At 39.2% G+C, this 15,259-nt stretch overlaps 1 protein-coding gene and 1 pseudogene across 2 annotated transcripts in view; one reads left to right on the top strand and one right to left on the bottom strand.

Annotated features, from left to right (window-relative positions):
• The window catches only part of ANKFN1 (ankyrin repeat and fibronectin type III domain containing 1), a 298,750-nt gene that overhangs the window by 65,099 nt on the left and 218,392 nt on the right, over positions 1 to 15,259 (bottom strand). For both annotated transcript variants that reach the window (XM_035720842.2, XM_035720841.2), the window contains exons 8-10: positions 12,260 to 12,357; positions 9,814 to 9,904; positions 2,205 to 2,312 (exon numbers count right to left, since the gene is read on the bottom strand). In XM_035720842.2, the coding sequence (XP_035576735.2) occupies positions 2,205 to 2,312; positions 9,814 to 9,904; positions 12,260 to 12,357 (297 nt within the window). The remainder of the gene's footprint in view (positions 1 to 2,204; positions 2,313 to 9,813; positions 9,905 to 12,259; positions 12,358 to 15,259) is intronic.
• The window catches only part of LOC125755741 (uncharacterized), a 65,911-nt pseudogene that overhangs the window by 22,640 nt on the left and 28,012 nt on the right, over positions 1 to 15,259 (top strand).

Genomic DNA, 15,259 nt, shown 5'->3' with positions numbered 1-15,259 from the left:
CTCCCACCAGTAACCCTCAGTTTGTTCTCTGTAGGTAAGAGTCTATTTTCTGGTTTGCCTCCCTCTTGTAGTTGAGTATTTCAAATATCAATTTTGTGGTTTTTCTGTATGTAATACTTAATTATCCTTGATTTATCATTTTAGACTTAGAGTAATGTAATGTTAAATTATCTTAAAGTTGTTCTTTTTTTTTTTTTTTTTGATATGAGGTCATTTCCTTTAAGTTGGCATATTACAGGTCAGCATTTCCCAAAGTCTGTACCTGGGAACACTAACTCTGTGAAAAAAGTTTTACAATGGCTTTACAAATAAATTTGGAAAATGCTTGGTTAACCAAAGTCAAAATGTTTCTTTATTAGACTCTTTAATATTGTAATGCTGATTTTAAATTTCTAGGAAAGGGATATATAATGCCAAATTTTCCAAACTTACTGACCAGAGACCCTTTTTTCAGCTGGGCATTTTAAAAATCAAAAAAACATTTTGGGTACTTGTTTATGTGTCCAGAGTACATTTCAGTATAAAAAATAATTTTCCTTTTTGGGAAGTTCTACTTATGCCTTACTTAAATATTTTCTGACATTGCATATTTACATCTCTGTCAGTGAATAGCATATACATGATAAAAGTTGAATGGGAGCTATTGAAATAATTGGGCTCTCTAGATAATTGTTTCTTGTTTATTAGATAGTAACCTAGTAGTAATGGGGAGAGTATCTAAATCCTCAGATAATATGAAAACCCCTCATTTTCATGAGTAGTTTTAGCTTTCTTCCTCTGGTAAGGACCAAGCATGAAGTGAAGTGGCTTGTGAATTGCAAGGAATCATCTAGTCATTTGCTTTATTACCTTTCCCTGCCATATAAGAACCAACTGGCAGGGGGATGATGGAGAGGTAGTGGAGAGAACAGAGCCTCAATAATGACTGGCCTGGTTAAAGGAGTCCTGGTAACAGAGAACTTGGGTGTACTTTGGTCAGTGTGGAATCGTTAAGGCCATGGTCTGGGTAAAGTTTTTTACAGATTTGTGAATAAAACCCACTTGGATTTCCTTCTCAGCTTCTTCCATGCACATTTACATTTTCTAATGAGCCACTCATTAAAAGAATATTATTTTCTTGCAAACTCTTGTCCTCATTTCTAGCTATGGCCAATATTTCTGAAGAGCCCTGTTGTTATAGCTATACAGTAATTGGGACCAACTGTTTGCTAATGCCAAGTATGATTTTTTATACCTGGTTCAGACTCAGTTAGCATCTCTTAGGTTTCAGCCATGGATTTCTTACCTAGCTGGCCCAGCTGTGCCCTGAATCTAGAGAGTGCAATGCAGTTGGGATCTGATGGGTGAAGGAGCATGGAAAACGAAAACTTTATGGAGGCTTTCATTCTCCAAATAAAACTAAGTGCCTGTTCCACGAATCATTACACAGATCAGAAACCTGACCCTGTCCCATTTGAATAGCCCAAATAGAAAGGAAGTTTTTAAAAGCTTCTCAGAGATTCTCTGGGTATAGTTGGCTAGGTCTAGAGATGTGTGCTCCACTTTCTCCTAAGCAGTAGTACAGGGCAGGTTAAAATTCAGGGTGAGATCCATATCTAGTGCCCAGTCCTTATGTTAAGGGCGGGAGACTGCACTTAGAGACAGTGATCCTGATTCTGTCTTTTCCTGGCTTTGTGACCTTGGTCAAGTCACTTAGCTTTAGCATTAGTTGCCAAAACAAAGATGAGAAAGAGATAGTGGGTGTCAAATTGCATTGCAAACTTTATTGCAAATATGCATGAAGGTTTCTTGTGGTTAAAATTGGCTAAACTTCCTCAGGGATGCTCATGGAGTTTTCTTTGGGGCTGAAAAGTTTGAGGGTGAATATCCCAAAGACCCAGCACACTGAGTTTTGTGAGAGTTTTATGAAGGGAAAATTCAAAGGGAAGGGAATAATAGCAGCTGCTGTTTTTCTTGAGCTTTTTTTCAAACTGTTTGTGTGGAGAGAGGGTGTGAGAGAATAAGAGACCAAGGGAATGAAGGAGAGGGAAGTCTCTTCTGAAGGGTTAAAGCAAGATAGTGCTGTAAAGTGATTCCAGATGTACAAATATTAATATCTCTCTTTCCCTGATGAATGAGAAGGTATGACCCAGTTAGGAAACTGCTAACATTACCGGCGCCACGGAGACCTCAGTCCATGGCCCAGCACAGATTTTTATCCTTACCCCGGCAGCTATAATGCTGATGAAGGGCTCGGACCTGCTGCAGCAGACCTTCCAAAACTTCACTCTGTCCCCTGTGTCTGGGCTCTCTGTCGTCATAGTCTTTCCAGTCTATGAACAAAAGAAACAAACAGTGAAATTTTAATGTGGGAAGAGGCCTCTCCCCTGAGGCACTGCATCAGGAGCTGGGTTCTACTCACACTCCCTTGGACTCCAGATAAGCACCCAGCACTTGCACGGCTGGCAGGCAGTGCCAAAGGTTTGGGGCTGCCATAGTTCAGGGCCCTGTGCAAAACAGCAATTATGGTTGGTTTTTTTGTGTTGGGCAGTTTTAGGGGAAGAGAAAGTGGTAACTGAAGGCCAAAAGAAATCAGGGACTCTGGGAGTCGTTTCCCCTCCTCAGCTCCTTAGCCTCCTTTTCAGCATCCCAGGTCCTAATCATCTCCCCTGCTACCTCTCCACTGAGCACCCCAAATCACAACTGGATTTCCACAGTAGGAAAGAAAGGGGTGGGAATGTGCAGACTAGATGAAATCCACAGTCCCAATGCTTTTATTGTAGGTTTCACACTTTTGGCCAAATTGACATTTCTTTCCAAGGAAAGAGCCCACGTCAGATGCCAAGAAATGGAAATCTACATTTTGCTCTAATGAATGTCTGCTTTGGTTAGCTGGCACAGCAACCCCTGCACATACTCCGAGCCACCAACCACCCTGTCTGCTCAGTCTCTAAATATACAGTATTAGCTTACATGGCAAATTTAAATTGCAATACCCACTGAGATTTTTCTCCCCCTTCTATTTTCATTCCATTTGGCTATAATGATATCAAGAGTAATAACCCATATGGGACTAATGTCAAGATGGTAATTCTGCTGTCTCCAACTCTGGGTTATTTTTTTTCAGTGGATCTGTCACTTCATAGTCCATCCTTTCTTCTATCTGCCCCTACCTCACTTTTACTCTCTGAACCTTTTAAAAGTGCTTCTTGGTTGAAATGCTTTCTCTAAAAATGCTAGTCATTCTTTTCTAGTAAAGCTGGTTAGTTCATGAGTATATATGAGGCTTAAATTCTAATTGAAGCAGTTTCACATTCCCTCCCCACAGATTTATTTTAATATATGGAGTCTCCGTTGTTCAGAAACTTAATGCAGCTGTCCTGATGGTGAAAGTTAGGTAAAAACATCACTCATGGGTCCATCCAATGCCTAATAGTATGGCACAGTTAGAAAGAACACAGGTTCAGGAGTCAGATAAGCCTGGGTGTGAATCCTGGCTCAGTGTCTGTAAGGCACTAAACTTATGCTGATGGGGCCTTTGCTCTGTACTCTGAAAACTGAACACAGTATCTACCTTGCAGGATTTTTTGTGAGGATTAAATGAGAGGTTTATTAGATATCCAGCGCAATGCCTGTATATGGCATGATGTAAATCATAAGTTAAAAAAGGAGGGAATTCACTGATGAAGAGTGTAGTGTAGTGAGTATGGAAACATTTCTTACCCTGTCAGATGATTCCCTATGAAGGAGGAGGCCTCAGAGATTTTCGAACCCTTCCTCCTTTCTACCCTCATCCAGTTACCCGGCTCCATTTTACCTCTCAGAAGACTGAGGCCCAGAGAGAACCATTCCAGTTCTATGTTACTTAGCTTGTCTAAGGCAGAGCCAGGACCATAATGTAGTCTCATGCCCCCCCTTCCCCCATATAGCGCTCATTTCCTTATACCGTGAACACGTTTGTTTTGTTTTGGGTTTTTTTTTTTTTTTTTTTTTTTGTTTCTTTTGGGAAGGAGGGTCAGAGCTTGGTTGGAGTGTGGTGGTGTGGCTTAGTTGTGGTCAACTCTGGAGACAGAGAATTGGCATAGGTGCCTTCTGTAGACTCTGTTCCTTGTGGGCAGAAACCGTGACTTAATTTCTCTTTGCCTCAGGTTTCTTCTTTGTAAAGTGAGTTTTCAAGTATTTTTTAAAAGGTTGTTTAAGGGATGCCTGGGTGGCTCAGTGGTTGAGCGTCTGCCTTCAGCTCAAGGCGTGATCTCAGGGTCCTAGGATGGAGTCCCACATTGGACTCCCCGCAGGGAGTCTGCTTCTGCTTCTGCCTCTGCTATGTCTCTGCCTCTCTTTTTGTGTCTCTTATGAATAAATAAATCTTTTTTTTTTAAGGTGATTTGAAGTTTAAAAAAATAGTGTAAGTAAAGCACCATTCTGGGCACAGCAGGGACACTCATTAAATGTTGGTGAGGCATTGTGAATAGAAGGGTGGTGTTCAGGTAAACTGGGCTAGGAAAGGTGCTTTTACCAGGAAATTTGGAAATGTCTGAGGAATCAAACTCCAAGTGACCCTTGGTCTTACCTGCAGTTTCCCTGGTATCTGGGCACAGTGATCATAAATGCTGCTAGTATGGAGTCCCAAAGGCCATTATGGTTTTGTTCCCTCAGTTGGGTGAGTGCATCTTTAGTGCTCATGATAAAAGGAGATACGTTTGCTTGAATAAGACTTCTGGGTGGCTGAGTTATTATGTGGCCCTGCACATGCTAATACATTCTAATGAGTGTTAATACTGCCATCAATGCAAGGGGAGGTGAAATGGAGCTGGCTCTTGCAGGCTAAGCCCTATTACATCAGAGGCAAGCTCAAGCTGATGACTTTATGATACATTTGAAAATTACTAATGCTAAATTGCAGCCCAAGTGAGCACTGGACATGATGCCAAGGTTTTTGGAAAGAATGAGTTTTTCTCATAGATGTTTGGAAGGTTCTGACGACTACATAAAATAGGAGACTTTAGGGATGAGGGAGAAAATTGAAAATATATTAAGAAATCAGGAACCTGACAGGAATAAACTTAGTGTGGTAGGAAAAGAGCAGATTGTGCCACATAATACAGTTCACTGTTCTGGTAATGAGACACTTCAATTGCAACACAATGCAGAGCTCACATTCACTGGCGATATCAGGGCTTTCCTGATCGTAACTCAGACAAGCCTGTCTGGGTCCTTTTCTCTTATTATGTACCATACCATATAACATAAGTCTATAAAAACACATTAAGGCCTTTTGTAAAAAATATTAAAAAAAAGTTTTATAGCTTACTGGAACATATTACCAAATTTCCAATTACTCTGTCATGTTAGAATACATTGTCCTCTAGTAAATATCTGAATACTGATATATGTTGCATCACAATGTCATACTCTGTTTATAAATAGAGCCAGAGTGTTTTTATATTGTTCTTTTCCAAGTGATATGGCATGTCTGCAGCACCTATAATGACATTTGGATTTTAGTGCTTTGCCAGACATCCCTACTAGTCAAATGGGCCATTTTAGAAAGCATTGCCATTTGCTCTGTTAATTAGCAAGTAATAAGTGACTCTTCCCAGTCCTGGACAACTATTCTTGTCATTCTGGAGAAAGCCCTTTCAAATAGGCTGTGAAGGAGAGTGTCTGATTAGAATTTGAAGTTTAATAGAACACTTCTGAAAGAAATTGAGGAAGACACAAAGAGATGGAAAAATATTCCATGCTCATGGATTGGCAGAATTAATATTGTGAAAATGTCAATGTTACCCAGGGCAATATACACGTTTAATGCAATCCCTATCAAAATACCATGGACTTTCTTCAGAGAGTTAGAACAAATTATTTTAAGATTTGTGTGGAATCAGAAAAGACCCTGAATAGCCAGGGGAATTTTAAAAAAGAAAACCATATCTGGGGGCATCACAATGCCAGATTTCAGGTTGTACTACAAAGCTGTGGTCATCAAGACAGTGTGGTACTGGCACAAAAACAGACACATAGATCAGTGGAACAGAATAGAGAATCCAGAAGTGGACCCTGAACTTTATGGGCAACTAATATTCGATAAAGGAGGAAAGACTATCCATTGGAAGAAAGACAGTCTCTTCAATAAATGGTGCTGGGAAAATTGGACATCCACATGCAGAAGAATGAAACTAGACCACTCTCTTTCACCATACACAAAGATAAACTCAAAATGGATGAAAGATCTAAATGTGAGACAAGATTCCATCAAAATCCTAGAGAAGAACACAGGCAACACCCTTTTTGAACTCGGCCATAGTAACTTCTTGCAAGATACATCCACGAAGGCAAAAGAAACAAAAGCAAAAATGAACTATTGGGACTTCATCAAGATAAGAAGCTTTTGCACAGCAAAGGATACAGTCAACAAAACTCAAAGACAACCTACAGAATGGGAGAAGATATTTGCAAATGACATATCAGATAAAGGGCTAGTTTCCAAGATCTATAAAGAACTTATTAAACTCAACACCAAAGAAACAAACAATCCAATCATGAAATGGGCAAAAGACATGAACAGAAATCTCACAGAGGAAGACATAGACATGGCCAACATGCATATGAGAAAATGCTCTGCATCACTTGCCATCAGGGAAATACAAATCAAAACTACAATGAGATACCACCTCACACCAGTGAGAATGGGGAAAATTAACAAGGCAGGAAACAACAAATGTTGGAGAGGATGCGGAGAAAAGGGAACCCTCTTACACTGTTGGTGGGAATGTGAACTGGTGCAGCCACTCTGGAAAACTGTGTGGAGGTTCCTCAAACAGTTAAAAATAGACCTGCCCTACGACCCAGCAATTGCACTGTTGGGGATTTACCCCAAAGATACAAATGCAATGAAACGCCGGGACACCTGCACCCCGATGTTTATAGCAGCGATGGCCACGATAGCCAAACTGTGGAAGGAGCCTCGGTGTCCAACGAAAGATGAACGGATAAAGAAGATGTGGTTTATGTATACAATGGAATATTACTCAGCTATTAGAAATGACAAATACCCACCATTTGCTTCAACGTGGATGGAACTGGAGGGTATTATGCTGAGTGAAGTAAGTCAGTCGGAGAAGGACAAACATTATATGTTCTCATTCATTTGGGGAATATAAATAATAGTGAAAGGGAATATAAGAGAAGGGAGAAGAAATGTGTGGGAAATATCAGAAAGGGAGACAGAACGTAAAGACTGCTAACTCTGGGAAACGAACTAGGGGTGGTAGAAGGGGAGGAGGGCGGGGGGTGGGAGTGAATGGGTGACGGGCACTGGGTGTTATTCTGTATGTTAGTAAATTGAACACCAATAAAAAATAAATTAAAAAAAAAAGAATTTGAAGTTTATAGAATGTCTGATGCTTATAAGTAAATGTATCCATATGCAGATCAGAATTTGCATTTGGAGTGGGTAGTTTTCCCCTGTCCCACTCTCAGGTCAACTGACACTTTTTTTTTCTTTTTTCTGTCCCTTCTATCCCTTCATCTACAATAATATATACTCTTCTCCACCCCCACCCCCACCCCCGCCAAGAATTCTAGATTTTTCCCCTTAGTATCTTAATCTTGCACTATTTTCAGTTTGTGTTTCTGGTGTCTTTAATAAGAAAGATGTCCAAACAAGACTGGAATAATTAAATCATTCAATGCCTATCGGACTCAGGGGCCTTCAAGATCTCTGGTGTCTGTGGTTTAAAGCCCTGTATCACCTGGTGTAGGTATGTGAATCCACTAGAAACAGTAGTCAGGAATGGTTGGCTGGCTGGCTCTTAGTCTCCTTGTCTGCCTGATAGCAGGGCACTAGTTCCCACAGCAGAGGAGACATGGAATGGGCTTGATCAGTTCAGGCTTGAATCCTGGCTCAGCCACATACAAGAGTTGTGACTTTGGGCAAAGCAGCATCCTCTCTGAGCCCCAATTTCCTTTTTAATAGTGGAGGACAGCATAGTGGTTAAGAACAAGGGCCATAGGGTTTGGGCCTGACTTCAGTGCTTGTTAATTTTGTGATGTTGGGCTCTATGTATGCATGTGCCTCTATGTAAATAGTTCCCTTACCAGTAAACTGGGACTATTAATAAAAACCACCTTAGGGCAGCCTGGGTGGCTCAGCGGTTTAGCGCCGCCTTCAGTCCAGGGTTTGATCCTGGAGACCCAGGATCTAGTCCCATGTTAGGCTCCCTGCATGAACCCTGCTTCCCCTCTGCCTGTGTCTCTGCCTCTCTCTCTCTCTCTCTCTCTCTGTGTGTCTCTCATGAATAAATAATAAAAAAAAATCTTTTTTTTTTTAAAAAACCACCTTAATAGGTCTGTTATGGAGATTAAATGAGTTGATCCATGTAAAGTTCTTAGATTAATGCCCAGCATATAAGAAGTCTTACAACATATAGAAGTTGGCTCTGATGTTCAGAGTGATGCAGATGATGAAGATGATGGTACTTATCCACAAAACAGAAACATGATGAAGGACTTGGGTGAGGATTCAGTGAGACACTGATGAAAGCCCATAACATGCCACCTGATTCTTGGTTGATCTTAGGTAAAGAGTTGTTACAAAACATGAAAAGTACGTAAATATATAAAAAAGACAATTAAAGAGCCCATGATCTTATAACCCAAATATCCACTGTCAAATATTGATAGTTATGTGCATACAGGCCTACCTAATAATAATCAAACTCACAGCTTAAATATGTTAAAAATATTTTTGTGTTATGTTTTTACATAAAACTTATAAAGTAGGAGTTTTCTACACAATGATTTTTTTAAACACCATTTTTAGTGGTTGTATTTTGTTCTATAATGTGGATATGTATATATCATACTTTATTTAACCACTGAATTAATATTGGATATTTGTTCTCCCTACCATACACGGTATCTCACTATATTGATACACTGCTGTAGTGTGCATATTTGTTCATAATTGTTTGTCTACGTTTGTTACTTTACTCTAGATTCCTAGATAAATAATTATGGGGTACAAGAAATGGCTGTTCTTATTGTGGCAAATTGTCACACAAAGGAAGTAGAAGTTTGCACTCTTACAAGAAGCATATGATATCATTTTGAACTATCACAGTCGTGAAGGTTTTTTAAAAATGAAAACAAATTCAGAGTAATAGGCTCAATTATACAGAAAAATCTATCATGGTATATCTAGAGACATTTCTTCTGGTTAATTAAATTTTGTGGTTAGTAGCTACCAAAATACTATACATAAATTATTAATCTTCAAGTGATTAGAAGAGGCTTTTGCTGGGGGTTTTCAGCCACCATTACAAATGTCATATATTTAAAGCAGAGTATAGCAGAGTGCCTGTTAAAAGCTTTTTCTTCTGATGGAATGTCAGGTAATTAAGATTTGCTGTATCTCATTCTCTTATCAATTTGATGGGGGTAAGGAGGTCAGGAGGAGAGAGGAGAGCTAGAATGGGCCAGCCACTCCGTGTGATTCACCACATCCCCATGAAAGCCTTGGGAAAGGTAGGATTGGATTCTATAGATGCAGAGAGTTTAAGGAACTTTTGAAGGCCACGCAGCGAATAAATGGTATCATGGGTATTGAATTCAATCTTGCTGGTTCCAAATTCCCTCTCTTTTCATTCTATCTAGTTGCCTCCCAAGGGGAACATTTCTGTAGAGGAATCATTCATTATGTGAACCAGTTGCTACTCTGAGGAGGTCTTGTTAGTAGTCCCAAGCAGTGGGGAGAGGGAATGTCAATGGTATCCTGAGGATGGATGAAGGGGGAGTTGGAGCCTGTGGCCAGGCTTGAGAGAGTTCACCACCTACTAGAAGGCGAGGCACATGCTGGTACTGTGGTCTGAGCAGGTCCCCATCCTTTCATGTTATAAGCCGAGACTTGAACAAAATACCGTTGGCCCTGAAAAGTATCGAAATAGAATGTATGCATTAGGGATTGTATTGAATCAGTTTTACTTTAGAAGCAGATTCCTGTGTCTTATTAACTCATTGATCCATTGGGAAATCCACTAGCCATGCTTTAGCTCTCTAGCTTTTCCTATTACGTTTATGTGTAGTTAATACATATCTTTGGGGTGCCCTCAGTTTCTGTGAGCTTTCTTTTTTCAAAATTGGAATGTCATAATTACTTTTTTCCTTCCCCTGAATTATATACTAATTATTAAAAGTCACACACAATTCTGCAAGGTTTACCCAAAACAGCAATTTCTCACCTCCTTCTCCTTGTTTACCCCTCCCTAGAGGCAGTCACCATCACTTTTATTAGCTGATCGACTTCTTTTAAAATTAACAAGTTACAATGAATATCTTTTCAGATTAGTAAATCAAAGATCTGGTTCATTCATTTAGTGTCTGCATAGTACTTCACTGTGGGCAAATACTGTCATTTATTTAACCAATACCCCCCACTGGTGAACATTCAGATTGTTTCCACATTTTATGCCACAATAAATAATGCTACAATAAATATATTTACTTAGCTATTAAAACTTTAAAATTCTTTGATTTCACTTCAGTTTTAAAACCATCTTTTAAAACAATGGCTTATATTCTTTAATGTCTTATGACACTAAAAATTTACGAGTTGTTTGCTTACTTATAATCTTTTAAATGTTTTATATGGTTTTATATTTTTGCTTTGAGAAGCTCATTTTTTCCCCCAGTGAACCCAAAGAGGCATTTTTGAAGCCAGCATTTGATAAAACATTGCTTGTGAAAATTGTAAAACAGCGTTTGAAGTAAAAAAAACAAAACAAAAAAACCTCAGAAAACAAAAAATAAAATCACCGCATCTTTATAGTGCCTTTTTTTTGCTAGAAGTTTTAATAATTTTGGCCTTACCATATTATAAAGCTAATTTTTTTAACATTAGAAATAGGTTTCCTTGGACTTCAGGGTTATGGCGATTCTGCATAAGTGTCAGTCTACTTCTAGGCTTTTATGTGATTAGGATAGTGTCTGAATTGCTCTCATTGGATGACCAAGTGGAAAAACTAATCCCTATAAAAATTAGTTCAAATATTAGAGAAACTCTCTGTGGAGAGTTTTCCATTTTTATCACAATATCACTTTTTCTTTTAAGCAAAGGAAATTCCCTAGGGTTCTCTTCTGGCCCTCTTCCATCATGTGAGCTATAGGGTTGGGAAGCAGTCTCCTGCCGATAGCATCTCTGGGGGCCACCCACTCAGGGGTTTGTTTGCTCTGGTAATCCACACTGTTGGCCCCTGGTGTAGACATGTGATTAGGACTAAAAGTCCAGATTCCGTGGTGGTGACCCAATCACCAAGACTTCTATTAGAATAAGCTGGTTCAGACTTGAAGAGATGCAACCTAATGCAGCTTTTTAATGCTAGGTTTCAGGATCACACTTTGCAGATAACCATTTTAAAGGTCAAATCTTTTAGAAGAATGACAGCAAAAGCAAGAAAATTCTCACTTTTAAATAGAAAGGTCCTCAGATATTATTTAAATTGGAGCAAAAAAATACAGATTTAAGTATACCTTAAACAGTTTTTATTAAAAAGATTTTGATGATTGTTTTGTTGCATTTTAATTATTTGAGGAGATACAGGATTTGTTCCAGGATGAACTGATTTGCTAGCTGTTTTTATTTTTTACATTTCATATGCTCATATGGTTTATAGTTCTATAAATAATTAATGTTTGAGTTTAAATTTGTTAAACAAATAAACACAGTTTCTTCCAGTTTTTCATTCACAGTTTAAATTGGTTCAGATTACTGAGAAATGTAGTGCCACCATATATAGTTTCTTTTCTGTGAAAGCAGATTTAGACAGATTTTTTTTTTTAATCAAGGGAAAAGGATTTCTCTCAGGAAATTGTATGACTCCAATAGATGACTGATCTCAACTGAGACTATGGGGGTGAGGGTTAGTGGAGGCTGTTATTTTTACCATCAGACAGAGAGTCAAAATTGGATCTCTCAGAGCCTTTGATCCCCCCTGAAGATTAGACTGTGATCCAGAAAGCAGCAGCTTTCAAGGCTTGTATGAGGCCAGTTTTTTTCTGATGTCTGTAGAACATGGCAACTTACAAAGTGGTTCATGCTGTCTGCTTACCCCTTTGTGGGGTTCAGATTATGGATACCAGACATATCACACTTAACGAGTGGCAGTTGTTGCCAGAGGACTGGGTGTTGGCAGTTGCTTCCAGAGTAGGCATTTGCTACCCAAATCCCAGCACAAACATCAGGGGCAGGGAAATGGGAAGCCTAATGGGAACATTTGGCCTTTACCGTTTTAAGTCCCATGATTGTGCATCTCAGGGTCTGCAGGTTTTCCATGATGATTTCTCCAGCCAAAGGACAAAAGTCTTTAGATATGCTCCATTCCACTGCAAGGAGAGAAAGACAAAGAATGAAATTCACTCAGAGAATGAATGAAGCATCTCAGAAACTCTAACAAAAGTGTCTCTCAAAAACTGTTAAGTTTGCCTTCTTTTCCCTGTATTGGCACATCTCACAATTTTCCTTGGGATAACAAGTCAGTTTCTAAGTTTGCAATTATTTTTTTTAAGTGAGAGAAAAATATTTAATCATTGAACGGTGATTAATATACCTTAAATATACATATGTGTATGTATCTGTGTACATATGTATATAGACATACACGTGCTCAGACACATTATATATAACAGTTCATTGTGTGTAGAAGGTAGGTTATTAATTGCATGAAAGAAGTGAAGGACATTCCCTTCTGTTAGCTGCCCAAGTCTGGTTTGGGCTTCACCATGCTACTGAAAGTGCTATTTCAAGGTCTCAGGGACATTTTTTTTTCCAAATAAAGAAGTCTCCTTTTATTTCTTTCTGTGTCATTGAACACCTTCTTCTTCTGGAAGCATTCTTTTCTTGTAGTGGCCCAACACGCTGCTCCCCAGGTTCTCCTCCTCCTCCCTGGTCTTGTCTTCCAGGCTTTTTCATTGGCTTCCCTTCAGCCTGAGGATTTAGGGTTTGTGGCTGTCCTCTTTACTGCTCCCCCCACACCTGACATCCCTGAAATGGGTGTTCATTCACAATTCAACCTAATACCCAAATTCTAATGCCCCACACTTTACTGTGAGGCCATTTTCTTTCATAACATTTTCCACTGGTTGAAAAAACTGTGCTGAGGAAAGATAAAGTGTGCCTCATCAGTATAAAGCGTTTTAAGTGACAGTTTACTCATAGCAGGGTTTAAGGCAATCCTGAATGAAGCAGGAGCTCAAGGCATATGGAAGATAAGTCTTGCACATTCTAAGCCTCATGATGACAAGCTGTATAGGTTTTAAGATTTAAGTTATATTCCCTAGGATACTTGAGTACTTCAGAATTAAGGCAAACCATCCCTATAGCCTTCTGTTTCTTTTGAGTCACACAGTCCCCCTGCTTTAGGGCTGCTGCTCCTGTAACCTCAGCTCCTCCCTATGTTCTTAGGAATGTAGCTCATTCTCATTCTCTAGAAATTATTTTCCTAAAGTTCCTAGTGCTCTGATTGTCTACAATAGCCTCTTCCTGGGAAAGCCTGCCATTCTGGCCGCCTCCCCTACTTTTTGCAGCCTTCTTTCCCCTCAGTTTTGATTGCACCCTTTCTTCCTACCCCCATCATGACCCCTCTTTCTGGGCTCTTCCTGGTTCCTCCTTTCCTTCTCCCTTTGCTATGATGTGCCTTGTGGGTTTGCTTTTGGCTCTTTTCTCGCTTCACATGTTTGTCCCATGCTTGAATAAGTGGTGACCTTATTCACTGATATGGCTCCAACAATGGCTCTCAAAACTGTAGTTCTAGGTCCACCTCTCTTAGGATTCTAACTTTGTCCTGCAAGTCTCCACATGAGTGCCTGATAGTACTTCTCTTTGCCAAAATAGGTTTCTCTTCTTGTTTTCTCAGCTTTATGTCATGGCATTGCCATATACCCAATCACCCAACCCCAAATCCCAGAGCATCCCTGCCTCTTCATTTTCCCCAATTCCTCATGATCAGTTGATTACTAAACCCAGTAGGTTCTGCTTTAAAATGTCTCTCACAAGTTTTCCTCTCCCTCCTATACTGAACTTATTCTAGAGCAAAACTTTATAATCATGTGCATCAGTCTGCAGTTGTTTTTTTTTTTTTTTTTTTTTTTGTGTGTGTGTGTGTGTGTGTGCAAGGAGGTGTAGGCCTGATTAATTAACTGATGAACTCTTCCAACTGATTTTTTCTGTTTATTTTATCCTTATACATGATCTTTTTATGACAGCCTGAATTATAGTTTAAAAATGCAGATCTCTGCTTAAAATCTTTTCATACTGTCCAGTTGCTTTCAAAATAAAATGAAATGTTGGGGCACCTTGGGGGCTTAGTTGCATAAGTGCCTGCCTTCAGCTCAGGTGATTTTAGGGTCCTGGGATTGAGCTCCACATCAGGCTTCCTGCTCAGTGGGGAGCCTGCTTCTCCCTCTCCCTCTGCCTCTGCCCCCTGCTTGTGCACTCTCTCTCAAATAAATAAGTAAAAACTTAAATGTTAACAAGGCATTCAAGGACCTTCATAATCTGGTCCCACAGCCTTACTCTACTAGTCTCATCTCCTGCCATGTCTCACAGTAAAGTCCTTGCTCTGTAAGTCTCTGTTACCTGGTTATTCTGTATACTTTTTTGCCTCTGTGTCTTTTGCTCATCTTCCAACTGCTGCTTGGTAAAACTCTACTAATCCATTAAGACCTAGCAAAGTTAACTCTAAATTCCTCAGCAATAATTAAATACACCTGTTTCTGTGTTCCCAAAGCCCTTTATTCATATGAAAACAAGATTTATTACATATATATTATGCTTTATTGCATGTATCTCTTTTTCTTGTTAGATTGTGACAAATTTGAGAATAGGAGAAGTACCCTTCCCTTCTTCCTCTCTAGTACATGGATTTATGCCTCTGGTGCATAGAATGTGCTTCCTAAATATTTTACAAATAAAATATATACAATTTGATTATATGCATAGATATACACACATGCATATGTGTGCGGGCACATACACATGCTCAGAATAGACTTTTTTTTCCAGCAAGGAGATATTTTTCTTCCTGTGAATCTTCTCCTTCTCTAGTCCCTTGCCCTTTGAAGCTCTCAGGCATGTTGTAAAATGTAATTTGAATCAAATGATTAAGATTATATGTTGAATCTTAAAGCAGGCCTACACTTCCTTACAAATATGTATTCTAAAACATTTAATATATATGTTATATATATAGATCTATGTATGTATTTTTTTCCAAAATGTTTTATTATG

This window comes from Canis lupus, chromosome 9 (genome assembly GCF_003254725.2).
Source record: "Canis lupus dingo isolate Sandy chromosome 9, ASM325472v2, whole genome shotgun sequence".
Classification (NCBI taxonomy): domain Eukaryota; kingdom Metazoa; phylum Chordata; class Mammalia; order Carnivora; family Canidae; genus Canis; species Canis lupus.
This window is presented reverse-complemented; position numbering and strand designations above follow the sequence as displayed.